The 23630-nt window shown below is 36.6% G+C and overlaps 1 protein-coding gene across 5 annotated transcripts in view; it reads left to right on the top strand.

Moving 5' to 3' along the window:
* The window catches only part of VPS35L (VPS35 endosomal protein sorting factor like), a 57674-nt gene that overhangs the window by 26381 nt on the left and 7663 nt on the right, over nt 1–23630 (top strand). For 3 of the 5 annotated variants that reach the window (XM_050905697.1, XM_050905694.1, XM_050905693.1), the window contains 9 exons: nt 639–724; nt 1769–1849; nt 4304–4367; nt 6405–6503; nt 7320–7397; nt 8578–8692; nt 18908–19047; nt 21015–21180; nt 22959–23077. In XM_050905697.1, coding sequence (XP_050761654.1) covers nt 639–724; nt 1769–1849; nt 4304–4367; nt 6405–6503; nt 7320–7397; nt 8578–8692; nt 18908–19047; nt 21015–21180; nt 22959–23077 — 948 coding nt within the window. The remainder of the gene's footprint in view (nt 1–638; nt 725–1768; nt 1850–4303; nt 4368–6404; nt 6504–7319; nt 7398–8577; nt 8693–18907; nt 19048–21014; nt 21181–22958; nt 23078–23630) is intronic. The other 2 variants (XM_050905698.1, XM_050905696.1) reach the window with 1 other exon arrangement.

Below are 23630 nucleotides of genomic sequence, written 5' to 3'. Positions count from 1 at the left end.
GAGAAAGAGGAACAAAGACAGTGAGTGCCAAAGTACTGAAACCAGTTGAAGAGTGAAATTCAAGACTGACCCTGTGGATTTGGAGTCAAGGCTTGTTCACAAATTGCTCAGATAATTCTGAAAAACTTACCCTCGCTATATTCTTGAGATGATACAGAAACTAAGTATTTTAGTATCTTAACAACCTAAACCCTTATCTTTGAAGAAAATTTGAATGTCTTGGACACTCATAAGTTGCCCTGGATACATGCAAAATGGGTGCTGGCGTGTGGCCTGTTTTCATTGTTTTTAATATCCTACCTTTTGTTCCCATAGATGTCTGAATTTGTCATGATCTTAAGCTGTTTCAAGCATATGATTGCTTTTAAAAAATTTGCAACATTTGATTCAAACAGTTCTGTGTTTTGTGTTTTATTCTGGATCTCTGCAATCAGTAAATTGATAGACCTTTCAGCCATCGGTGCTTTTCCATTTGTTCCACTCTTTCATCCTTCAAGATGAATTACTGTCTTCAAAAAAGATTAAAATAATTTTAACTAAAACAGCTATGATTATAAAAATTATCCAAAATAGTTATTGTTTTAGTGTGTTGTTTGTAAAATACCTAATTTTACTTGCTTATGTGTTTGTACTTTCAGGAGAAATTCTTGCCATTTCTGGATATGTTCCAGAAGGAAAGTGTGAGAGTGGAGGTTTGCAAGTGCATTATGGAATCTTTTATTAAGTAAGTAGAGAATATTGATATTAAATGCAGTCTGGAGGGTCTGGGGAATGTATTGAAAGATTGTTAGGGAAGATGAGTCAGTATATAGGCCACTTAGCTCGTGAAGGTGTTCCAGGCTATGGGAAAAAAAAAAATGAGAATGTGTCAATTTTGTCAAAGAAAGCTGAAATTGAAGTAATCATATTGATGCTGACTTGCTGTGGATTAACAGAATAGTTGTTCTCTGAGCTTTTTTAAATTTGTGTTGCCTTAGTTGCTTTATGAAATTTATTTCATGTTCCAGCTGATGTGACAGCACAGAACTGTTACCTTGGTATAATGGAGGAAGAGAGACAGTCTCTTGTTACAAGCTCCGTTATGTAGAAAAATGGATATTTCCACAGTTGAAAATGAACTTAGAAGATGAAGCTTCATCTTCAAATATTGTGAAAGTCAAACAGTCCTTTTGTTTTCAAATAATTAACAGGTTCCTTGAAACATTTTTTTTTTGTTTTTCACCTTCCCTTCAGGTATTTATATACACTGCTAAGCCCCCCCCAAGCCTTCTCTAGGCTAAACAGTCCTGGCTCTCCTGGCCTTTGCTCATGAGAGATGCTGCAGCCCCTTAATCATCTTAGCGGTGCTCCACTGCACGTGTGCCTCTGTACCAAAACGTGACATTTATCCTTCTTGTCTGTCCATCAATAGCTGAGAAACTGTATTACTTCTTGGTAGATGTAGGATTGCTTTGTTTTGATGTTCTTAGATTGCCTCAATGTATCATATGTCTAGCTTGTTGTGTCCCTTAAGGAGTCAGATTCTGTGGCTTGGCAGTGAAGCTCCATGTGTTAAGATAATATTTCTCGAGTGGCATTTGTTGGAATTGTACGTCTATTAACCATGTGATCTTTGGAGTTCTGTTGGTTAAAAAATGAATATAAAACTTCTGTAGTGTCATACAATGCCGATGATTGGAATTATGTATTAAATCGGTGTTATTCTGTTCATTGTTTTTTGTTTTGACAGAGCAGGATTTTTCATCACTTTTTTTAAAACATTTTATAGGCATCAGCAGGAATCTACAAAGGATCCTGTTATACTCAATGCTCTTCTGCATATCTGCAAGACGATGCATGATTCTGTGAAGTAAGATTAACTTTACTCATACTAATAACTATGGTTTATGCAAAGTTTGGCTGCTTGGTGTACAGTTTCACATTTCTGAGGCTGTTTGTTTCATGGTGGATTAAGACATGAATCCAGTTAGTGGTGAGGGAAGAGCTGTGCAGCGAAGTGGCAGCATGTACCATTTGTTCTTTAATTACTGCTTTATTTTGAATACTGAAGCAGAATTTTAAAAGGAAAGTACCAATGGTTTTGTAGTTTTCTAGTGAAGCAGAGACACTAAACAATCCAATCTTTTAAAAATATTTTTGAGAGTGAAACCAATGTAATCTTTGAGTTATAGTGAATAATAGACTATTTTTGAGATTTAAGTGAATATGTAGCTATTAAAGCACAGATTGCCATACTCAATTATATCTTTTTTTGGGCCACTTTTTTTCAGCCATTACAAAGGGGTGTGAAATCTTTAAAAGGACACCTGGAAGATCTCTAGGAACTTGAGTAGGGGAAGATAGAACAGAGGAGAAGCTCTTGAATCATCTATGTCTTTCCCCTAAATCCTCCTCTTCTCTTTTCCCCTTGACTTTGAGTGCTGAGTTTGTTAGGGATCCTGGGTGCCCTGTTGCGCCCTCACTGTTTGAATAGCAGTTGTGCAATGTGGAAAACAGTTGTGGTTTGTCGGTAACTTGCAAAAATCACACAGAAATCTGTGTCTGATTGAAAATAGAGCCAGAATCACAATGCTGCAAATTTTAGATCTGAAGAGCAAAAATCTCCTTTTTTTTTTTTTTTTTTCTGGTTTGAGTTGAGTAGAATTGTAAGGACACCATTTCTTTTGGCACTCTGAACCCAGAGCCTCTTAGTATGGCAGACATTGTAAAGGAACTTGTAACTTTCTCAGCTTTGATATGCCATGAATGCAAGATTTATTGCCAATAAAGAAGTCAGATTTGGCATGTAATTCCAATTTATACCAGCTAGAGTACTTTATTTTGAGTTAGAGCACCTTATTTGGCTGTATGTTGCACTAAAAGCCACTTCAACCTTTAAACAGAACAATATATTGAAGCTGAAACACTTATTAAAAAAAATTAAGCAGTTTGTGGCAATCCATATTCGGTGCTTCCTCTGATGCTTTGCCAAAACAATTTGATAGTTTACTGGGATCCTTAAAATCCCTTAAACCAGCAGTTTTTTTTAGCTGAGGTAAGATGGTGTACATCATTAGCTTAGTTCTGTTGTGTCATCTCTTATTGGCCAATCATCGTAAATGCTAACTCTCTAAAAGTAACTCCTGCATCTATTTTTACATCCTGGTTCAGGTAACTCCCAGCCTATTGCGTAGGGCTCGCTGACCCCTGTGACAGCTGTTGGAGGATAACAGCCTTCAGGCTGGTAGGGGTCTGATTCAGAATTGAACTGGAAACCTATAACTGACCCAGAGATCTCATTACAAGTCTTCTGAGCCTTTCAGAGCCCATCAGTTGACTCTTTTGATTGGCAATGCACTAATGAGCTAATCATGCTGAGATTTTCTTTCCTCCTTTACTGAATTTGTGTAATAAAACTATTGTTCTCTTCCCATCTGGTGTCTGAGCTAGGAAATTGGTAACTGATACACTAAAGGTCAAAGCTGGAGCCAAGTATATAATAGTAAAAGGATTAAATTGTATTAGTTAATTGTAATTTAACTTTTTGTTCATCCATTTTCAGTGAAACAGGTTTGACTTATTGGATTTTCATGTGATGTAAATTTGTTTCAAATCAGACTTGCACTCTTGCTACAGAATAGGTATCTGTGATAATCCTGAAAAGAAACTCTTTACATATCGGTTTAGTTCAGTTCTTAATAAAACATCAAAAAGGCAGAATTGTAACAAAGTGATGTTAATTATTTTTTAAATTATGTGGCAGGGTTAGTTAAAAAAAAAACCCGAGCAAAGCAACAAACCGAAACCCCAAACAAAACAATAAACTAATGTTGTTTCTAAAATAAATACACTATTACATATACTATTTAAAGTGTATTTTAAAAGCTTTCCCCCTTAAATAGGATAACTTTCTTCTAAGAATAGATTTACTAATTTCTTTAGGTTTTTGTAATAAGTTCCTACTCAAGTTCTCGTGTTGTAACACAAGACTGAAGCCATTTGCTTGCTGCAGTAAAGAACATTAGCTTAGCTTCCTTTTCCTCATGCCAAAATCTGAGTTTCTGTAAAATCTAAAGACACTTTTAGCAATTCTTGGTTTTTTTAAATTTGGAATTTAGTTTGGTGCATGGTTGACTTGGTGGTATTCATACTAAAATTAGTTTTATTGCTTTATAACTAAAATTACGAGCTTAGTGGTCTTAGTATGCAATAAATATTTTATATGGACATAACATTATATAATTCAGTATGTATAATTTGAACCATTACAGATAAATAAGATAAGCAATATTCTAACAGTTACCATATAAATTTTCTCTTATAGTGCACTGACACTTGAGGATGAGAAAAGAATGTTAGCAGCTTTGATAAATGGATTCATTAAAATGGTGAGTGACAATTGTGTGCAACTGTTGGGGTGTACCTTATAGCTCGGATTTTCGTGAGATCCCCATGAGAAACAGGTGCCTATTTAGCTGAATCAGAGACTATGTGTCTGACTTGCTTAAGATCATTGAAAACCCCAACCGGTGTATTTTAGTGAAATAAGTATGCATGTGTTGAAAGAAATACACAGTGTTGAAGCTGACATGGTGCAATATGAGAGTTTAAAGTGCACGTTGTTTATTTAATCATATTTTCTGCTAGTTTTTTAAATCTCATGTAAAACATGGTAAGTATTTAAAAGTTAAACAGCAATTAGTCTTGCCTATTATAGCATAAGAGAGGTCACTGATTTATGTGAATGAAGTTCCACTACCCAGCTCTAAATGAAACCAATACCAGCTTTAAAAAACACAAAATAAATATAACTTGTATGTTATTCTTATCTCTGTTTATCTTAATTTACAAATAAGATAATTTGTATCATCAAATTAGTAGTCCCACAAAAACTCCAGTTGTTTTGTCTTGAAATTAATTTTTAACCCTTCCCTCCCTCTTATCCCAATAAAATCTTTTGTTCTTGTCTGTTGTGTTTGAGATGTCAGGTTGTTTTAGGGAGATGTTCTCAAGCTTTTTTTTATTCTCTAACCAGGTACTCTTAATGCTTGGCTTTTCTTTCACATAGTCAGAGCTGACAGGCTTTGTCTCTACTTGTCCTTGTTGTTCTTTGTTGCAATTCTATGAATTTATCTCTAGATGGTTGCTTTCTCTTGAGCTATTTGCTATTTAATATGTTGTAAATGTAATTTTGCTTTATTAAGCTTTATATGCAGTATAATATTGTATAATTTCCTTCAGGAGGATTTCCCACATTGAATAATATTTGATGTGGCTTTATAGTCTTGGTTTAGGGGGAAAAAAAATCCCATAGCAGCAAAATGACTAGTTATAAGTTTTAAACCAGCACACATTAAGATGTGGAGGGAAAATCAGTTGTAACAGTCATCCTTACAGTCAGGCTTTTTTGTGGAAAATTTTATATTTTTAGAGAAGTTTTCTTGAGACTAGGACTCAAGAATCAGCAGTTGCACAAATAGAGGAAAGGTGAAGACAGTTGTCTGTAATTTAAGAAGCGATCCTTTGTTTTCTGGTGCAGTTCCTTTGATCTTTCACTGTATGGATTAAGTGTAATTTTTATTTTAATTCTGTAAAAACTTCTTTTGCATGTGGCTTGAGAAGTAATAAATAATGCAACCTTTACTTCTATTAGAAAAAAAATTCTATTTGAATACATAAATGTAGACTGCCTGGAGACTGTTTCTTTTGCTAGGCTTTCAATTGACAGCTGAGACACTCCAGCTGACAGCACTTGGTTTTTTTTTTTTTTAAATCTGGAGGGTTGGGAGTAGGGTGTTCTCACACAAGGGTTGTTTTTTGACTTCTTTCCTGCCAACAAGCAAGGTTGCAGGCTTTTGCCATACTATATAAGCATATATTTGTTAACCAAACTTGATGAAAACCTGCTTTTCTTACTGGTATATCTAGTTAGGAAAATGCTAATTTCTCTTGGAGGCCCTTTATCAACTAGACGTTACAGGAATCTGAATACAGATTCACTGATCTATTTTTCTGGGGTTTTTTTTTGTTTTGCTCTTTAAGTATGAACTATACCAAGCCTTTGTCCCTGTTCCATAAAGAATCAAGAGTTCTGCTAGTTTTGAAAACACTTCACAAATCTAGGATTTAAATTTTGTTTTCTTGATAAGTGCTTGATCTGTAAAGTAGAAGATCATGTGGAGTACGGACAAAAAAAAACCAGCAAAACTTTCAAGTTTCCCTGAAGGTTAAGTATTGGAAAGCAGACAGTTAAAAGGACAGGGGTTCTCCGGGTGCTATTTTGTTGTTAACGGTAGGGTTTTTTCTTACCAATATATGGGGATTTTGACTTTTGACTATCTGTGGTTTATCTGCATGCAGTTTTACATTTCTTAAAGTTAATGGCCCACAATGGCAAAATCTAAGGGGGTTTTTGTCTTTTATAGGTTTCATTTGGCCGTGACTTTGAACAGCAGCTGAGTTTCTATGTTGAAGCCAGGTCCATGTTTTGCAATCTGGAGCCTGTTCTAGTCCAGTTGATTCATGTAAGCTACAGTTTATCTACATTATCTTAGTAAGTGGGGATACATTTGCAGTTCTCCCATTCCCTGCCCAGATTATTGATCTATGTCAAAGTAAGTTTGAAGTCTTTTTATCAGATGTTTTTAAAGTAGACTTTGATCTTACCTCTCTCTTTATCACCCTAAACTCTCTGAAGTTCTTGCTTGACAGGCATGCATGGTATCATTGCAATAAAGAAAACTGGCTATCTTGCAAGAGGTTTCATGTCTAATAAAATAAGTCGCACTTTTGTGCCTTCAGAATTTGGGTTCTTTCTTCTATAATCCTCCATCTAGGAGAGATTAGGCTGTGTCTGGCTGCAAATATAGGCAGAGTCCTGCTGTGATTGGGAACGTTAATCTCTTTTCTGTAATGAGTCACGTGTCAGGTGAGCATTAGCTGCATCTGATTCCTTTGCAACATTGTATCTTCTCTTAAATCCTTTTATTATTTTGCTTTTGTTTTTTTAATAAGTGTGTTAGCTAGAAATCACGATTTTTACACCAGGAAGGAGGTGATGACAGCACTATAGCTGGGAAGCAAGGGATGATCTAAAGCCTTGAATAAATCAACAAGTCTGCCTTCACAAACCTTCAGAATCATATTTGCTTTAAGGAACAGTCACTAAAATTCTCCAAGTAAAAACTAAATAGTACAGTGAGGGCACACCATACCAGGGTCCCTTTTGACAGTTTCTGTTCTCTAAATGCATGCAGTAAAACATGCAGTTTGTTATTTGCCACTGACCTAATAAATCTGTGCATTTTTCTTAATGATTTGCTTTTGGTTTTTATGTGTAGTCTGTGAACCAACTAGCAATGGAAACAAGAAAGGTGATGAAAGGAAATCATTCCAGAAAGACTGCTGCGTTTGTCAGGGTAGGTCTGACTCTAATAAACTTTGAGCCTGCCTTCTTAGCAGATAATACTATCTGCTGCCACCTAAGTTTATAATTTTTGCAAAAACAATATGTTAGTATTTTTTGACACTGTTTGTAGTCTCATTTTCTCTTGTTACCATTGATCTTTAGTCTCTAAAGCCAAATGCTGCTGTTTAAGAAAAAAAAGACCCAAAGCATCTAATAGCAGCTTTGTGTTAAAAAAGAGCAGCAAGATTGACTCACTCTCCAAAGGAAGGTTCATTGGAGAGGTGTTTGTGTGAATTCTAGAAAGCTCAGCTTTTCAAATTATATTTGAAATAAAACACTTAATTCCTACGTAACTCAATCACAGAGAGAATGGGAGATGAGGGGAAAAGAGTATGTTTAAACTTCTGTCTTGTAATATCACTGTTGATATGCTGAAATCAGTATTTGAATTTCAAATAAAGTGCTCCTTTTGGCTTTGGTGCCTCCGAGTCTATATAGATATGGTCAAATGAGCTTTGAACTATGCACAGGCAATGCAAGTTGCTTGTGTTCCCTTCTTCTCACCTGAAACATAGCAACTAAGATGCCTTCATCTTCGTGTGTTGGGAACGTGTTTGCATATGCTACCATTAATGAATGGATTTTTGTTCACGGCACCTGTGCATGATGTCCTGGACAAAGGACAGCTAGGGTGACACTGGCGAACTTCTGTATGCCTGGGAGCTACTCACTCCATCTGGGTGTTTGGGCTGTTCCAGTAGGTCTGAAGCTGCAGCATGCTGCACTAGATCTGCTTCCTCCCAAATATACACGATGCCCTGCTTTGACCAGTTTGACAGATGGATTGTCCCTGAGGACCAGTAGTCTGCTTTTCTAGTTAGATTTTGGTCTTGAGCTGCAAGCTGGTTACCTGAGGAGAGAGGAACGCTTAGAGCTAGAGTCATAGAATAAGTTTTGAGCTAATCTACTCATAATAACAATAATTAATAAATATTGTTATAATTATTGAAATAACAATGAGAAATTTGAAGTTGCTGGTTTTGGACTTCACATAATATTTGCTTTTTACTGAAAGTCTTTCCCAAAACTGATTTATGGATTTTGATTCCTAATTATGTATAAAATCAGTAATGATTGCTATAACTCTGAGTTAGGAAATTTCTTCAGTTTCATTTTTTTATTTGCTTTAGGCTTGTGTTGCCTTCTGCTTCATTACAATTCCATCTCTAAGCAGTATCTTCACACGTCTTAATCTATATCTACACTCTGGACAGGTTGCTCTGGCAAATCAGTGCCTTTCGCAAGGTAAGGCACGAATTTGTCTACTTAAAGGCTCTCTTATTTCAGAAATACTTCTAGCTGTGAATAATAATTTGGTTGAAATCATACGTCATATATTTATGATGTAATTAAAATACAGCCCTGTTTCAAGCACTGTTACAGTGAAAACTTGCCATATTAAAGCAACTCTTCAATTCTAACACTAATCCTGTGATCTAAATAACCAAGACAGCTGACTCTAGTTGACATAGTCATGGCTATGAGGTAAGTTGTCCTAAATTACTTAGAAATTGTGGAAAGCATGGAATGTTTTTTTTCCTGCATAATTATGCAAGCACTCTAATCACAAATAATGTGCTTTATTATAACTATGGAAAAAAAACTAGTTCATCTGTGTAGTAGTTCACAGGCTGACAAAATCCTGCAATGAGCTGGAAAAGAATTAAAACTTAGGTCAAAGACACCAGAAACTTGCTATCAAAGCACTTGCATGATAAACACTTAGCTAAGAAAATATGCCACTATATCACAGTGAAACAATGGAGTAATACCAGGTAATGTGAAGAATGAAAAATATATTTTCTCTTTTTAATCTGAATTATTGATTGAACTGGGGCCTGAGTACAGTTTTTAGCCATCCTGTTAGCTCAGTCTTAAGTAATCGGAAATTCTGACAAAAAGTGATTTGGGAAAAAAAATCGGAGCTACTCTGACTCCAGAATGAGCATTAAGTCTGTATCACTGTTTAGTATGATCTTGTTCCTGTTCATATCACAAATGGAAGACAGTTACCTATTCTGAAATTCTTCTCATACTTTAACCGTTTGTGGTGTCTTTCTTTTCCTTTTTAAAGTGATGTCATTCTACTTTGTTTTGCAATTTTAATACTGACTTTAAATGTCTGCTTTCCAATGGTAAATGCTTTTCCTTTACATGTTTTCAGTGGAGCTGTGAGAGTAATAAATTGGATTGCTTTGCAACATCTTTTGTTGTGGCTATTAATTCTTTGTTTTGACTCTGTGCTTCTTCACGAGAGCTTGTTTTCCAAGCTTTGCATTTACCAGTAAGTTCCAGCTCCACAAACAAGCTGACTTAGGATGCTGATTAAGAATTTTTAGTACAGGGTGACTGTTGTATTTCTTTGTTTTGAATCTGATGCTGCCCATATAGCAAAGCAGAGGGATTTAGAGTAAAGCTGGCTGTTGTGTCCAAGTATGTTGTGCAAATAAAAGATCTGCAAAGTCTGTTGTTGTGCAATTAGTATTGTGCAGTTTCTTTGTAGATAACAGTTTACCAAAAATGGACTCGCTTTTTCTTCCTATGGTATTTTGTTTAATTGACCAGCTTACCTTATCCTTTGTATCAATATTTGTTATTGTTGCTGAGTTGCAGTGCATCTCTTGTTGGAAGCAAATCCAAAGCAGTTTTTCTGTAACATTCGGTCTTTGAGGACTATGCCCTGCCCATGTTGGGACCAACTCTGTGATTTAATAATCTTTCAATTTATAAACTGCTTTTCCACTATTTTTGTGATCCAGGTCTTCTCTGAGTGAGACTCCTGGGCCCCAACAATTGTCCAGATTTTTCAGTGTGAGAGTTTATAAATGTGCACAGCTGTTGTTTGACATGTGAACACAGTGCACTCACTAAACAATGAATAGGATCCCCATTCTGAAATCTTTTAAGGTAGCACGTATATGCAAAGTATTATGAACTCAATCTCTAAAATGCATATTTATTAACCACTCTCTCCTGAATTTTAGACCCACAAGCTAGAGAGAAGAGCATTTGGTCTATTTCAGCTTTGTTGAAATGAAGCATGTGCAAAACTCTGGTGTTCAGTAACTCACTTCATTTACCAAGGTTTTATTGTGATACACTTTTTTTGCTTCCTTAGAAAAGCTATTTTGGGCATAATTTGTATTCAGAGACATGTCACTTGCATGAGTAATTTAGCATGTGTTAACCAGTTAGGCAACAGTGACACCAGTCTTGGGACATTTTTTGTGAACTGTCTTTGCATATTACAGTACGTCTTTGCATATTACAGTACATCAGATGTACTGTAGTTGGATAACATGTCCTTGAAAGTTACTTTTAACACAGTTTAATCTGTATCTCAACTGAATGCATTTCATGTGTATAAGAAGTACTGATTAATTCATAACAGCAAATTTAAATCCAGTCAGTTAACTGAATTAACTGATGCCAATTAGACACTGATCTGCTAAAACCAATTCAGCGTGAAGTTTTAAGAGTGTGCAATTAATGATAGCATTAGGCTAGGAAGTGAAGTTGTGCCTTGTGTGTAACCTTTATTTCATACTGATTGGAATTAGCTTAATCAGTTTAAAATTGGGAAGAGAAATAAAACTGAAAGGTAATGTACCTGATCTGATAGCTCAGTCAGTAGTGGGGCATGCATGTGTGCATGCAGTTTCTCTTTAAAGATTCCAGCTGTTGTTTTTAGCAAGTTAAATTCTTGGATTTTTTAATTAATTTTAAGTTCCTACAAGGAGTCTAGCTATTTCAGTGAGTTGAGTTTTCACTTAAACGTGTAACAGAATTGGATTTCACAGGATAGAATTCTGTTGGCGATAGGAAGATTTCTCTAAATTGCCGATGGATGTAACTTGAAAAAGGAGTAAAATTACCTATTGGGGTAGATAAGGGGAATTTAAAAGATTGCTTTTTTATAAAAAGGATGTGGGGGTCATAACAGTAAATAAAGTTTGCCAGTCTGAGGATTGCACTGATAAACTACCAACAAGTGGAGAGCCACAGCTAATCTGCTTATACTTGGAGGAGTTTGGTTTTTGCCTCATTCCCAGTCTCAAGGGGCAGCAGCAGCAGTAGACCATCAGTCCTAGCGTGTCGCTGTTCCAGTTTCCTCTATCGAATCAGAGCATTGCCTGCTGGGATTTGCCACACTGTTAATCAAAGCAACTGTGTGGTGCTTGTTTGAACTCACCCAAATACTTCAGTATTAGAAAACTGTAATTGTAATTTTTCTTGGAATAGATTTTCTTTAGTACAATGAAATTGGGTCAGAAATGTGAATTTATAGGCTCATGAAAAGTCCAATATTAATACACTGACAGATGTCTGTCCAGGTGTGCTGTTCAACGTGTATTAAACATGACTATTGTGTCTTTTGTCTCCAGCTCCCAAGAGGTGCTTTAATTAAAATGAATCTGTAATTAAGTTCAGAACGTTTTAGGTGATTTTGTCCTGGATGCACAGTTTGTACCTCTGGAGAGCCTACTAAGAGCCCACGTTAGAAAGGAGGATGCTAGATTTTACAGAGGTGTGCTTTTCGTTTTTTTTTAACTGAGCCACAGAATGCTGCATGCTGCCACATAGAATAATAAATTCTCATCAGTCATGCTTTCTGTCATAGGGAGTGCTTGGACTAAATTGAGATGAAATGCATGCTCCGTTGTGTCATTCTTCTGGATTTTTTGAGATATAGGTATTATTTTAATTGCACATATTTCCTCCCCATGGAAATGCTGCTTTTGCCTGTCAAAAGAACAGACAATATGATTTTTTAATTGTTGGTCACAGCATTCAGCAGGTGGGTAGAGGTGACACAACTTTCTGGTAATGTGTGTTGAGTGGCATTTTTATTTTAAAGGCTCTGAAATCCTTGCCTCACTTCAGAAGTAACATGCTGAGTGAATAAAGTAATTCAACTGATTGTGTGTGACTTAATTTCACTGGGATGTTGTCAAACATAAAACTATAAAAATGGAGAGTCTTTGTCACCCAAATCAACTGACGCAGATCTTTATTTTGTTTAGCAAATGCAAATTTTAATTCTGAAGCATACAGTGCTTAATGTACTTCTAGATATTTGTTCTGTTCTTCAAAGGTAGCTGAAACACAGTTTCAGTAGTAGATTGCAAAAAGAATTTCTTTTTCTACTTCAGAAAATGTTACTTTTCCATGAATGTTCTCTAAATATGACAGGCTTCAGCCACACTTTGGAGAAAGTATGGTATGGAATATCTAATAAGTAATTTTTAATCTTAGTCTAATAATGTTTTAATGTATTTTCTCAGTAGCATTAGATAACAATTTTTAGTATTCCTTCCTAATCTCCTAAAATCTTTATAGATCTGAGGAATATAAATAGAATATAAATAGAGAGAATTTGAGGTAAAGAATTTAGAGAAATAAGAACCTGAAGAGGTTTTCTCAATTACAGGTTTTGGGACTTCTTGGCTTATGCTTCTCTGGTGAGATCGGTATATGCTGTCTCTGTTATCTTTTTAAATACTGTTTTCTTCGAAGGCAGCAAAGTAGCTTTGGGAGAAACTGATGAGATACTGTTTTCCTTACTAGTAATACTAAATGTTGCATTATTTTAACAAAATTATGACTTGTACTGTTACCTGGGATTTCCACAGCTGGAAACTTCTCCCATTCACTGAGCTTTTTCTTGTTCCTCTCTTTACCCCAGCCAATAGCTTTTCCATATTATTTAAGAGAGATGACATCTCTGTCCCTGTAAGCTTTTCAGGCTAGCATTTCATATCAGTTTGTCAGTTCTTCAAGTCTGTCTAGCCCATGACCTGTTTTTGAAAGTGTCTAGTAGCATCTACTAAGGGAACATACAGGAAAAAATAATGTAGAATGATGCTTCCTAGCTTTCAGCTGCAGGTGGTCTAAATACATCCTTCAGCTATGGTTGCATATGGACCACGATATTTAATAAAATAGATGGACCAATCCTTAGGAATTTAAATTTTAATCAGTTTTTACTTCTTGGCCTTTGTAACTTCATGTGACAGTGAGTTCCACAGTTGCATGCTACTCGGAAATCTACTACTTAGGGATTTATTTCTGTATGGTTTTTAAATGTTAGCTGAGTGTTTCAGTGCATGCAGCTGATCTACTAGTGATACTGTGACAAATTCAGTCATTCTTGGTTCATTTTCTTTATGCTACCTATGAGATGATGGAGTTAATAAGTTCCTGAAGAATTTGTGTCAGTATAGTCTTTTCTAATAAGGAAACGGTTCCATGCCTTAGCACCTTTTTAATTTTCTTTTTATCCTTTTGGAAATGGGAAGATCAGGACTGTATTCCAGGTATAAATGCACAACAGCTATATAAATGATACAATGACACCTCAGTTTTGCATTACTGTCCTAATGATTCTTATAATTGCCTTGCCTTTTCGACAGCTGTTTAGGATGTAGTTTTCAGGAAACCATCTATAATGACTCCAAAATCTTTCATGAGTGTAAATAGCCTATTTAGAGCTTATCTTTCTATAGTTATAGCAAGGGCTGTTTCTTTCCCTGCATCCTTTACTAACATTAGGTTTCATCTGCTGCTTTATTGCTCAGAATCATGAGATCCCTCTGCAATGCTTTGCAGTCACGTTCCAGTCTAGTCTGTAAACAGTGTCACCTCACAGCTCATCGTAAGGACATGTCTCTCTGCAAAACCTTAAGGAATGTGGTAGTCGTTTCACTCCACTATGAAAACTTTATTCCTGCTCCTTTCCCCCTCCACCCCATCCTCTACTTAGTTATTTTAAGAGCCTCTTGTATGAGGGACATTGTTAAGTGTTTTTAAAAAATTAAGTATTTGCATTGGCTGGGTCACTTTTAAACACAAACTTGCTGGTTCTTTGGAAAACTTGAGAGACTTCTGAGGATTTCTCTCTGCAAAAACCATATTGGCTCTTCAGTGTTGTATCATGTTTTTCCATGTGTCTGCTCGTTTGATTTCCCCCCCACACCTCATAATAATCAGGAGAAACTACAGTATTTAACTATAGCATTTATTATTTCAAAGTTTCCAGTATTACCAATGGAGCTCTCTTTACAGACTGCTGATGATACTTTACCTCACAGTCTTTAGGGATTACATGGAATTTAGAGAGGCAGGCTGAAATTTGTGGCTGGTTGTTTTGGGGGTTTTTTTGGGGGTGGTGGTGTGTGTTGCATTTACTGATTACAGGTTAAGAATAAAATATCTTGTATCCAGTGTTCTTGCTCATAGTGTGTGATGTCCCTGTACAAATCTTCCGTTCCACTTACGCCTCTGTATGCCTTTGTCTGGAAGTACTAAGGCCTTGCTAACAGTCTATAATCAAGCTATTCCTAAAACTAGCACTAGCAAGCTTCATCCACGTAATTACCTTTTTATCTTCAGCTAATTCATAGTATGAATTAACATAGTACATTCCAGTTCACCAAGCAGCAGCACATTCATTTTCTTATTTCATCTTTGTTACTTCAAATAATTCTTTGTAGTTTCTGGATTGGAAGTCATGTGTAGAGGATTTTAAGACGGAGAATGTTCAATAGCTCAAGGGAAAAACACATTTCAGCAATGTGGCAAAACTCTGACAGTGACCTCACCACTGTGAGGAGAAGGAGTTCCAAATGTTTGCAATGCTTGATCGTCAAAACAGTAATGTGTTAGTTTATTTAACAGAAAAGAAAAAAGGCAACAAAAAACCCCACGCTTGCTTCCCATTAATTTTTTGCACTGAAGTACAAGGCTTCATTAACTTTCCAACATCTGTTGGACGTGGAAGGAAAATCTTTGGAGTATTAAAATGTGCTTGACAGTGTTGTAGGACACAAAGGTGATGTGGAATGCAGAAGACTGCGTATGGTCCCTGGTTTTGTCCTTTGAGTGGACTTAGCCTTGTGTAATTGTATCCGTGACTAAAAATAGTTTGTGTAGTTATGTCAAACTCTCTCCCTTTTGCTCTTTGAAGATGGACTTAAGGAGCCCATCTCTAATGGCTTTGTTCCTCCTTGGTTTTTTGCCTGCGTGAAATCTTAAATTGGTACAGTTTAATTGACTACCATAGATGCAGCAAATATAAGATAAATTTTTATATGTAGAGAGATTGATATATGTAGAAATATATGGAGGTACATACGTTTGTGTGTATGTATAATTAAATGTGTATGCGTACGTACCATCATGAATATTGACAACAGCAAAACATTCAACAGCAATTTTACTTGCATTTTCTGTAGGAGAGTATTACTGGAAGTGCTGACTTGGATACCCAAGACTGTTAGTTTTCATAGCCTGAAGGTCAGCACGTATGCTCGGGGGAAAGATTTATAGGATTATGGTCAACCAAAATGAAGGAGCTGCTGTGAAAGGATAAATCTAGCGAAGCATGAAGTATGTCATGTTCGGAGCACTGCACAAGATATTAACAGCAGTCTGGGAAGACTTTATCATGATGATTTGTTGTAATGCACAGGCTGCTCTCCCCTTATCCAACTTTACAGTGGCTCACTTTAGAAGCAGTGACTAAAATCGTAGTTTAGGCAGATAAGAAAACAGTATCCTTCTCGGGAAGAAGCCTTTTTTACCTTTTTTTTTTTTTTTTTTTTTTTTTTTTTTAAATCAAGAACAGAACATCGTTGTGGTTTTCGGTGCTGTTTAAGTGGTTCCTTATACCTTTTGGAAGCCAGGAAAAGCAGATTATGGTTTTCTCTTGAAACATCTCTACAGTAATAGCTTTATAAATTGACTTTTAAAAGATACAAAGAAAGCACCATTGCATAACTTCGCAATTAGTGTAATTCAGAATTAAATACCAATGCTCATTTCATACTTATTAAGAAAATAGCATGTCTGTGACAACCTATTTAGTGAACTTTTCCTCCAAACTCAGAGTATGTGATGCATACTCTGACACCTCTCTGCAGGTGAATAGGGTGGTAGTGTTTGGAGGACACTTAGTTTTCTGCAAAGTGTCTCTAATAAAACCTTTGCATTAATGTGAATTTACTTTATTTTTGCTTCTTACAAAGCACATATATGTTGGATGAACGTGCTTTTAGTTCCAGCATGAGAACCATTTTGGGGTTACCACAGATGAGCTGAACTTGTAGCAAAATGAACATATTCTCATTTGCCAGTACTTCTGGATGTACCAAAGTAAAATATACATCTCTTTAATAGAAAATACAACTAACTGCTTTTATGCTCTATTGCTTCTTTGGCTTGCCTTGCTGCATTGTGGGGGGGGCAGGGGGAATGAGGCAAGGAAGAAGAATTAAAAGTGTGGGGGCAAGAGCCCTGCAGTCTCCCCGTTGTGCTGAGACAGCGACGGTATGTGGGGGGGTTGCAGGGTGACCTGCAAACACAACCCTGCCGCAGTGGTGAGAGGACAGCAGCCACATGGAGACAGCAGGGAGGCAGCTGCTATGTGACTGCCATGGTTAGGGAAGGAAAAGATGGAAGCACAGAGGAGCTTGTCGCAGCGAGGGCAGGGCCTGGTGAGCCGTCTGTGATGTGGACAGGTCTCTCCTCATTCCCAGCAGCAGTCACCTGCAGAGGAGCTGGGCATGCTGCTCTTACTGGCAGGTCTAAAGAGGGAGGTCATGTCTCGGAAGGTGCTCAACCAGATGAGAAGGCAGCTCTCATTCACAGCAACGGCAGGAGGTCAAGGGTAAATTGAATCAAATTGCAGTTATTCATAGTGAAGATAAGAGGTTTTGGTTTTGTGCTATGGCAAAAGTTGAGAGGAGAACGTCTAGGACTGATTGCTGGGAGAGCAGGCAGTAAATTAAGGTGAGGGACTTTGCAACTTTTCTCTTTTGTTGCGGAGACTGATTGCTGCACAGATCATTCCTGTCCCGTTACGAAATAACTTCAGAAGGCAGGAGTATGCTCTGCACAGACATGGGTACTTTGATATGCAGACTATTTTCTGAGACACATTTTTTCATTTGTCTGGTCACATGTTTTTATTATATGGTGATGTGGGGCATGCACTTTTTTTTTCCTGCTGAGACAACTGTGGAAGTGACAGCGATCCATTTACTTGTGCTAGAATGAACATCTGCTGCTGCTTTCCTTCGTCTAAGAAGGCTCAGAGAAAGATTACTTACCTTCCTTTGGGTTGGCTGTGTAAACTTGTATGTTGTTTGAAATAAATAAAAAGCATTCTTTCACCTCAAAATAAATGTGCAGAATAAAAGGAAGATGTTTTGACTGAAGGGATCTGCATTCTAAGCACTGAAAAGTTCAGAAGGGTTTGAGCATTCGTGTGTTGAAAAGAAATAAGAATCAGAAGAATTACAGTTTTTCCAAAGCACATGTTTCCCTGGTATTCCTCATAAGCTTAAATTAGATATCAGTTGGTACTATATTTAGCAAATTTGCTTGGAGTCTCATGTGCTCAAATGAATTTTTCCAGAGCAAGCTGCACTCCTGGAAATGCCCATGCATGCCTGTCAGTGGTATCTCCATCCCAGCCATGTAACACTTCTTGGCTTTCACCAAGAATTCTCTTTTTCTCTTTGCTAAAATTTGATTTCACGGCCTCAGTCTCTGTTCCTGTAAAATAAAGATACAGTATTAATTCTGAAGGATGCTTTGAAGTATATGACTAAACAACTTGAATGGGATTTGGATACTTGGATATTTTGAAATGTAGCCAAGAAAGTGCAAAAGAATGTTGCTGTCAGAAATTTTTTGGTGAACTCTTAGCATATATAGGAGATCTTCTGGGGTAAGAAGGAAAATATTGTTGTTTTGAATTTGTGAATATTAACTTAATAAACTGAGGAGTAGATGTTCTAGTGGTTTGGTTGGTTTGGGGTTTTTTTGGTAGGATTAGAGACATAATAGTTAGGAAAAACCTCTTAATGGCTATTTTGCCAAGGCCATAATGGTGGATGGTTTCTGTAATTCCTGTATTGTGATTCTTGGAAAGAATAATTTTATCTAGGTAACCAGCAATACCTCAGGTTCTGTTACTATATTTGTATTTTACTTTTAATCACTGTAAATGAAGTTGTCTGTACCTCCTTATAACATTAACAGCCTTTTGTGAACAAATTTGTGAACAAGATAGCATGATCTTTTTTCCTCCCCTTTGGATTTCCCGTTCTCCTGGCATAAGCATTTCTTTAGATATCTAAAGTCAGTTTTGAATTGTGCGCTAATTTTTTTTTATTATATATGCAATATATTTGAAACAGTGGTGTCCTCTTGTTAAGCACAGGAGAAGAATTAAAATTTCTGAAGTCTTGAGTGATGTGGGAACTTCTTTTGAAAAAACAGCATCATTTGAATTACCACAGATTTTGACTGCTGAGTCTCGAGTTTCTTTGCAGTTAAGCATGCGTTCATTTTCTGTGGTCTGTTTGAAACAAACTTGAAGCAATCACTGGATCACAGGCATGACTGCCATCACAGTTGGAGTGATAATACAGCAACTATATTTTTGTTTTGTAGCTGATGCTTTTTTCAAAGCTGCAGTGAGCCTTGTTCCTGAAGTGCCAAAAATGATCAGCGTAGATGGAAAGATGCGACCTTCTGATGCCTTCCTCCTGGAATTCCTTTGTAATTTTTTTTCCACATTATTAGTTGTTCCGGTAAGTTGTGTGTATGAACAGCACATAGGCTAGTAGGCTGTTTTGACTTTCCTGTTTAAAAACTTAGAGTAGACTGGGCTTTTGGGAGCGGGAGATGCAGTGGTTAGTTTTCCACGAGCAAGCTGAACCAATTTGCTCGTTGGCTGCAAAATCACTAACCCCAATGCAAAATGGGGAGGCAGAAGAATTGTTTGGAGGCGGAGGTACAGCATTGCCTCTCTCAGTAGCACCTTGCACTTAACTGGATTTGGGGTAGAGTGAAATCTTGCCATCATTTAATTGTGTAAACATCATTTACTGTTTTAACAGATCCTTGCAGAAAAGTGGTATTTTGCCTGAGCATGCATAAAATCTAATATCTGAGGAGGGGAAAAATATAGAGCTCTAGTTTCTGTTAGTTTCAGTTACTTTGTTATAGGTTGCCTAATCTTTTGAGTGAAAACAATAATTAGAAGATGTGTTTTGGCATAATCTTCCTCTTCTGATGAATATTTCACAAAATACTACCATTCTGCATTCTTCCAACTTTTAACCAATTGTCAAGTTTCGAGATATATATGTAATTTTCCTTCCTATATTTTCAGCTATAGCTAAAAGATGAGGAAAAATTGTAAATTAATCTGGAAGACCTGAGATAAAACTTATATAGCCAAGGTATTTTGTTGACCTTAGAGAAGAAAGACAGGCTTCCGACTCTCAAGATTTCACTGCAGTGGAAACCTAACACTTGGAGATTTTTATCTCCCTCTCTTAACAGCTCTGGCCCTCTCTGAGAAGATTCTTCTTTCCCAGCAAGTGTTGGCTTAGTATCATGGCATGTTTTAAAAAAAAAAAAAAAAAAAAAAAAAGAAAAAGTTTGGGGTTTATGTATTTGTTCTTAGGGAAAGTAGGTTGTTCCTCCTCACTGAAACATTCCTTACAGTTTCCTCCTTCCTTTTTTCTTTGACTACATGTTTGGTGAAGCAGCACACAGTATAGTGCTGTCCAAATCCTCATAATCAGAGCAGTGGATTCTCCTTTTTTCAATAGAAGGGGTGTCCCAAGCCATGCACGTTCAGCAACGTGGAGGTGCTGTGTTGTTAGAAGGAAAAGGCTAGCTGCCCCTCTGATGTGTCACTGCTGTCCACTGACTGCAGAAGTAAGACTTTGAAGGAAAGCTTTATCAGAACTGGATGCTGCTCAGAGAAATGACTGAGATCATTAACAGATGATTGAAGGAGGGAGATCCAACCTCTTAGATTCAGTAATGAAGAAGAACTTGCAATGAGATACCAGGATTCAGAAATCAGTTTCCATAATTTTTTCTCCTATTTACTGTACAGGATAGGTGATCAGAAAGAAATGTCCCCAGTGGACTGTGATTTGCCCTACGTATGTTGGTATCATTGCACCAACTGCCAGCTTGAAATAAGCTGGGTGCAGTATTAAAACTCTTCGCAAAAACTCATAGCTTAAGTAAAGCAGATGTCTTTATATTCCTTTCGTATTAAAAGATTGTTGATTGTCTGTAACTTTGACTTCTCAGTGTAGGTGTTCTTCTGAAACTCATAATTATATGAGTCATATACTTGTTTCTATAGCTTACTGACATTATTTTAATAAAAAAAATTACTCAATGTGTTTAATTTTAAAGGCTTAGCTGTTAAGAAGCTGACAATTAATTTTATACTACTCCACTGTGACTAGAAAACAAAGCATTTCAAAGTTTGTCTGTGGAGGCTGCCTAGATCGAGTTTATGATTATGGATCAAATGGGCATTTTAGAAGGAAACTGGAACAAATTTTTAAAAGGATTTGCAGGAAGCACACTTAAGAAAAGTAGTTGTCAGCTTTAATTATATTGTAGGTTTTGCTTTTATAGAGCTAATATTGTGACTCTAAACCCCTGAATAACTCACAAATAATCCCGTTTGTGTTTTGGGGTTGTTGTGGTATTGTTTTTGACTTACCTTTTTTCTTTTCTGTAGGACCATCCAGAACAAGGAGTGTTGTTTCTTGTGCGAGGATTACTAAATGTGATCCAGGATTATACTTGGGAGGATAACAGCGATGACAAAGTCAGGATTTATACTAATGTTTTGCATCTGCTGTCTGCAATGACTCAAGAAGCCTATATCTACCATGTAGATAAAGGTAATACATAAGGGTGGCTCTGGATCCTTGCGTTCCACCGTGCGATTTGTAGTATTGTGTTACCACTGTACCTACTTAATGAAAATCAATGTAGTCAGTCTTAGAGAATGGATTATTTTCCTATGCAGGTCCAGATATTGTAACTTAATATAATCACAGGAGGTGGCTCCCGAACAGATGTACAGTCTGTTCTTTAAAGTGAATCTGTGCAGAGTGGTTTACTTAGTTTGTTCCTGGTGGTGTTGGTGCAAATACTTAGATCTGTGAACTTTTCAAGTAAATATTAGAACTTTATACATATGGAGGGTTTTCTTTTAGTCTAAAGTATCAACTTGATTTATATTTATTGTTGGTGTTTCATTCACATTTATTAACAAATCCAGTTTTCAGAATGTAATGCCTGTCTTCATTATTTAAATGATGTATTTGCTGCTTTGAAGGCAGGCTTTCAGTTTTGGAAATGGTGGTGGTAACTTACAAAAATCTTCAGAATAGCTAGAAAAAAAAATTCTAAAGATTATGCATTTAATAAAATGGCTGTAGTCTTTTTGTAATAGTATTTTGATATGCTCTAAAATTTGAGTGTTTGCCTTCTGATTGTAGAGAGGTTACTAAATTTTGGTAGAGTATTAATCAAGTCTTTTAAAGCATAGTGGCAAGAGTGTAAGGCTAAGCTAGTTTGGCTTTTTCTTTTAGTTGCACAAGGCTTTCACAAAGAGACAGGCTGGAATATATTCTGCAGTTCTTCTGGTGAATAGTCTGTCAGAGTTACCAACCATGACAAAGTATCTCTTGCAGTTAGCAGCACAGAAAATAGTTGTCAGTTGAACAACTACTCTATAGTAAATGTGCTCTTCAGATTCTGTAAGGAAATGTGGTTTAGCTGCTTTTTCTTTCACTCCATTTTTTATATGACCAAAATAGCTGCATAATCCCAAGATGAGAAATCTAAATGAATTAGATTTCAATGGAGAGAAGCATGGAAATATAAATTAGTAATTTTTCCCCTGTAGTTGGATGATGGATTTTTTCTAGGTGGACCATGTATCTTAGCTTCTTAAAATGAAGTTTACTTGGGAACAGGGGATCACCTTTTATCTTACATGCTCTCTGATTTACCCAGAATACACTTAAACTGACAAATTTCTTGTAACTTCCTTCTTAGTAAAACTTTATAAATAAATGAGGCCAAAACACATGTTTAAAATCACAATTATATAAGGTCTAAAAATTTCAAGAGCTCTCTCCCTCCAAAATTGAAAATACACTTTCTGAATTTCTCTCCATGACTTTGAGGTAATCAAGGTTTTATTTTAGGGGGGGGGGGGAAAAATTAAAATGCAGTTTCCTTTGAAAATCTTGTGGTTTTCACTAAGTAAAACATAAACTGTTTGGCCCAGTCCTGCTGCCATTGAAGGTGATGGCCATACTCTTCTAAACTGATGGGAGCAGGGAGTCTGTCTCTGTGGAAAAAGTGAAAATTGACATTATATGTTGCTTTGCATTTAAGTCTAGCAGATATTTTTGGACCTGGCTGCATCCAGGAATACAGGACTGGCTTTAAGCTAGAAGATTCTTTTCAGTGTTTTGTTCTTAAAATCAAGAGGACGTAGCAGGCAACCAAGTAGTAGGCACTTAAACAAGATTGTTCTGTTTGTGTTTCATGGAGGAGGGTCATTTTATAACTTCCAAATCTGGTCTATAAATAGCTGGCGCTTTCAGTAGCAAACAAATGCATAGCTCTTTAGCCAGACCTAAGCTTGAATTCATCTCTGCAGTTGATTCCAATGATACCCTGTATGGTGGAGACTCCAAGTTCCTGGCTGAAATTAATAAACTGTGTGAAACAGTGATAGCACAGATCCTGGATCATCTGAAAACCCTTGGAAAAGAAGAGGTATGTTCTTACTCGGCTTGATTCAATACAAAACCAAAGTTACTTTGGAGTTGAATAAACGGACCACCTACTTGACCAGGCATTGCTCTTTTAGAAAGCTCCAGGAACCTTACAACAAGAGGAAGTTAGGTAATTTTACTTGTTTAAAAAGTAAGTCAGTCATGTAGGCAGGCTTGTGGTGGAAATATGATGTTCAGTGTGGGATAACTTTTTTCTTATGAGAGTCTTTCTGACTATAATGAGCTCCATGATGCTGGTACTGCAATTACTGGCCTAAGACAGAGAATTGGAGACAGTGCCACAGTCTCTCCTTTGATTGCAGTATAGTTACGCCTAAAATCTGCTCCATGTCCGTCCTTCCTGTTGTTTCCTCCTGGCTGTCAATTTTCTCTCTGTAAATAAACCATATTTTCTTGCCAGCTAAGTTAACAGTAGCCTGAAGTGTCCAATTCTGTAATGGGCAAAGTGAGAATTCACAGTTAGTCTGTTACTGGGTAAAATACAATGGAAACCACCTTTAATTTGTAAAAGTTTTGGATCCCAGACACTAGGA

The sequence above is a fragment of the Gymnogyps californianus genome, chromosome 15 (assembly GCF_018139145.2).
Source record: "Gymnogyps californianus isolate 813 chromosome 15, ASM1813914v2, whole genome shotgun sequence".
In the NCBI taxonomy this organism is placed as follows: domain Eukaryota; kingdom Metazoa; phylum Chordata; class Aves; order Accipitriformes; family Cathartidae; genus Gymnogyps; species Gymnogyps californianus.
Note: the sequence above shows the minus strand (reverse complement) of the source record. Positions and strands in the feature narration are given on the sequence as shown.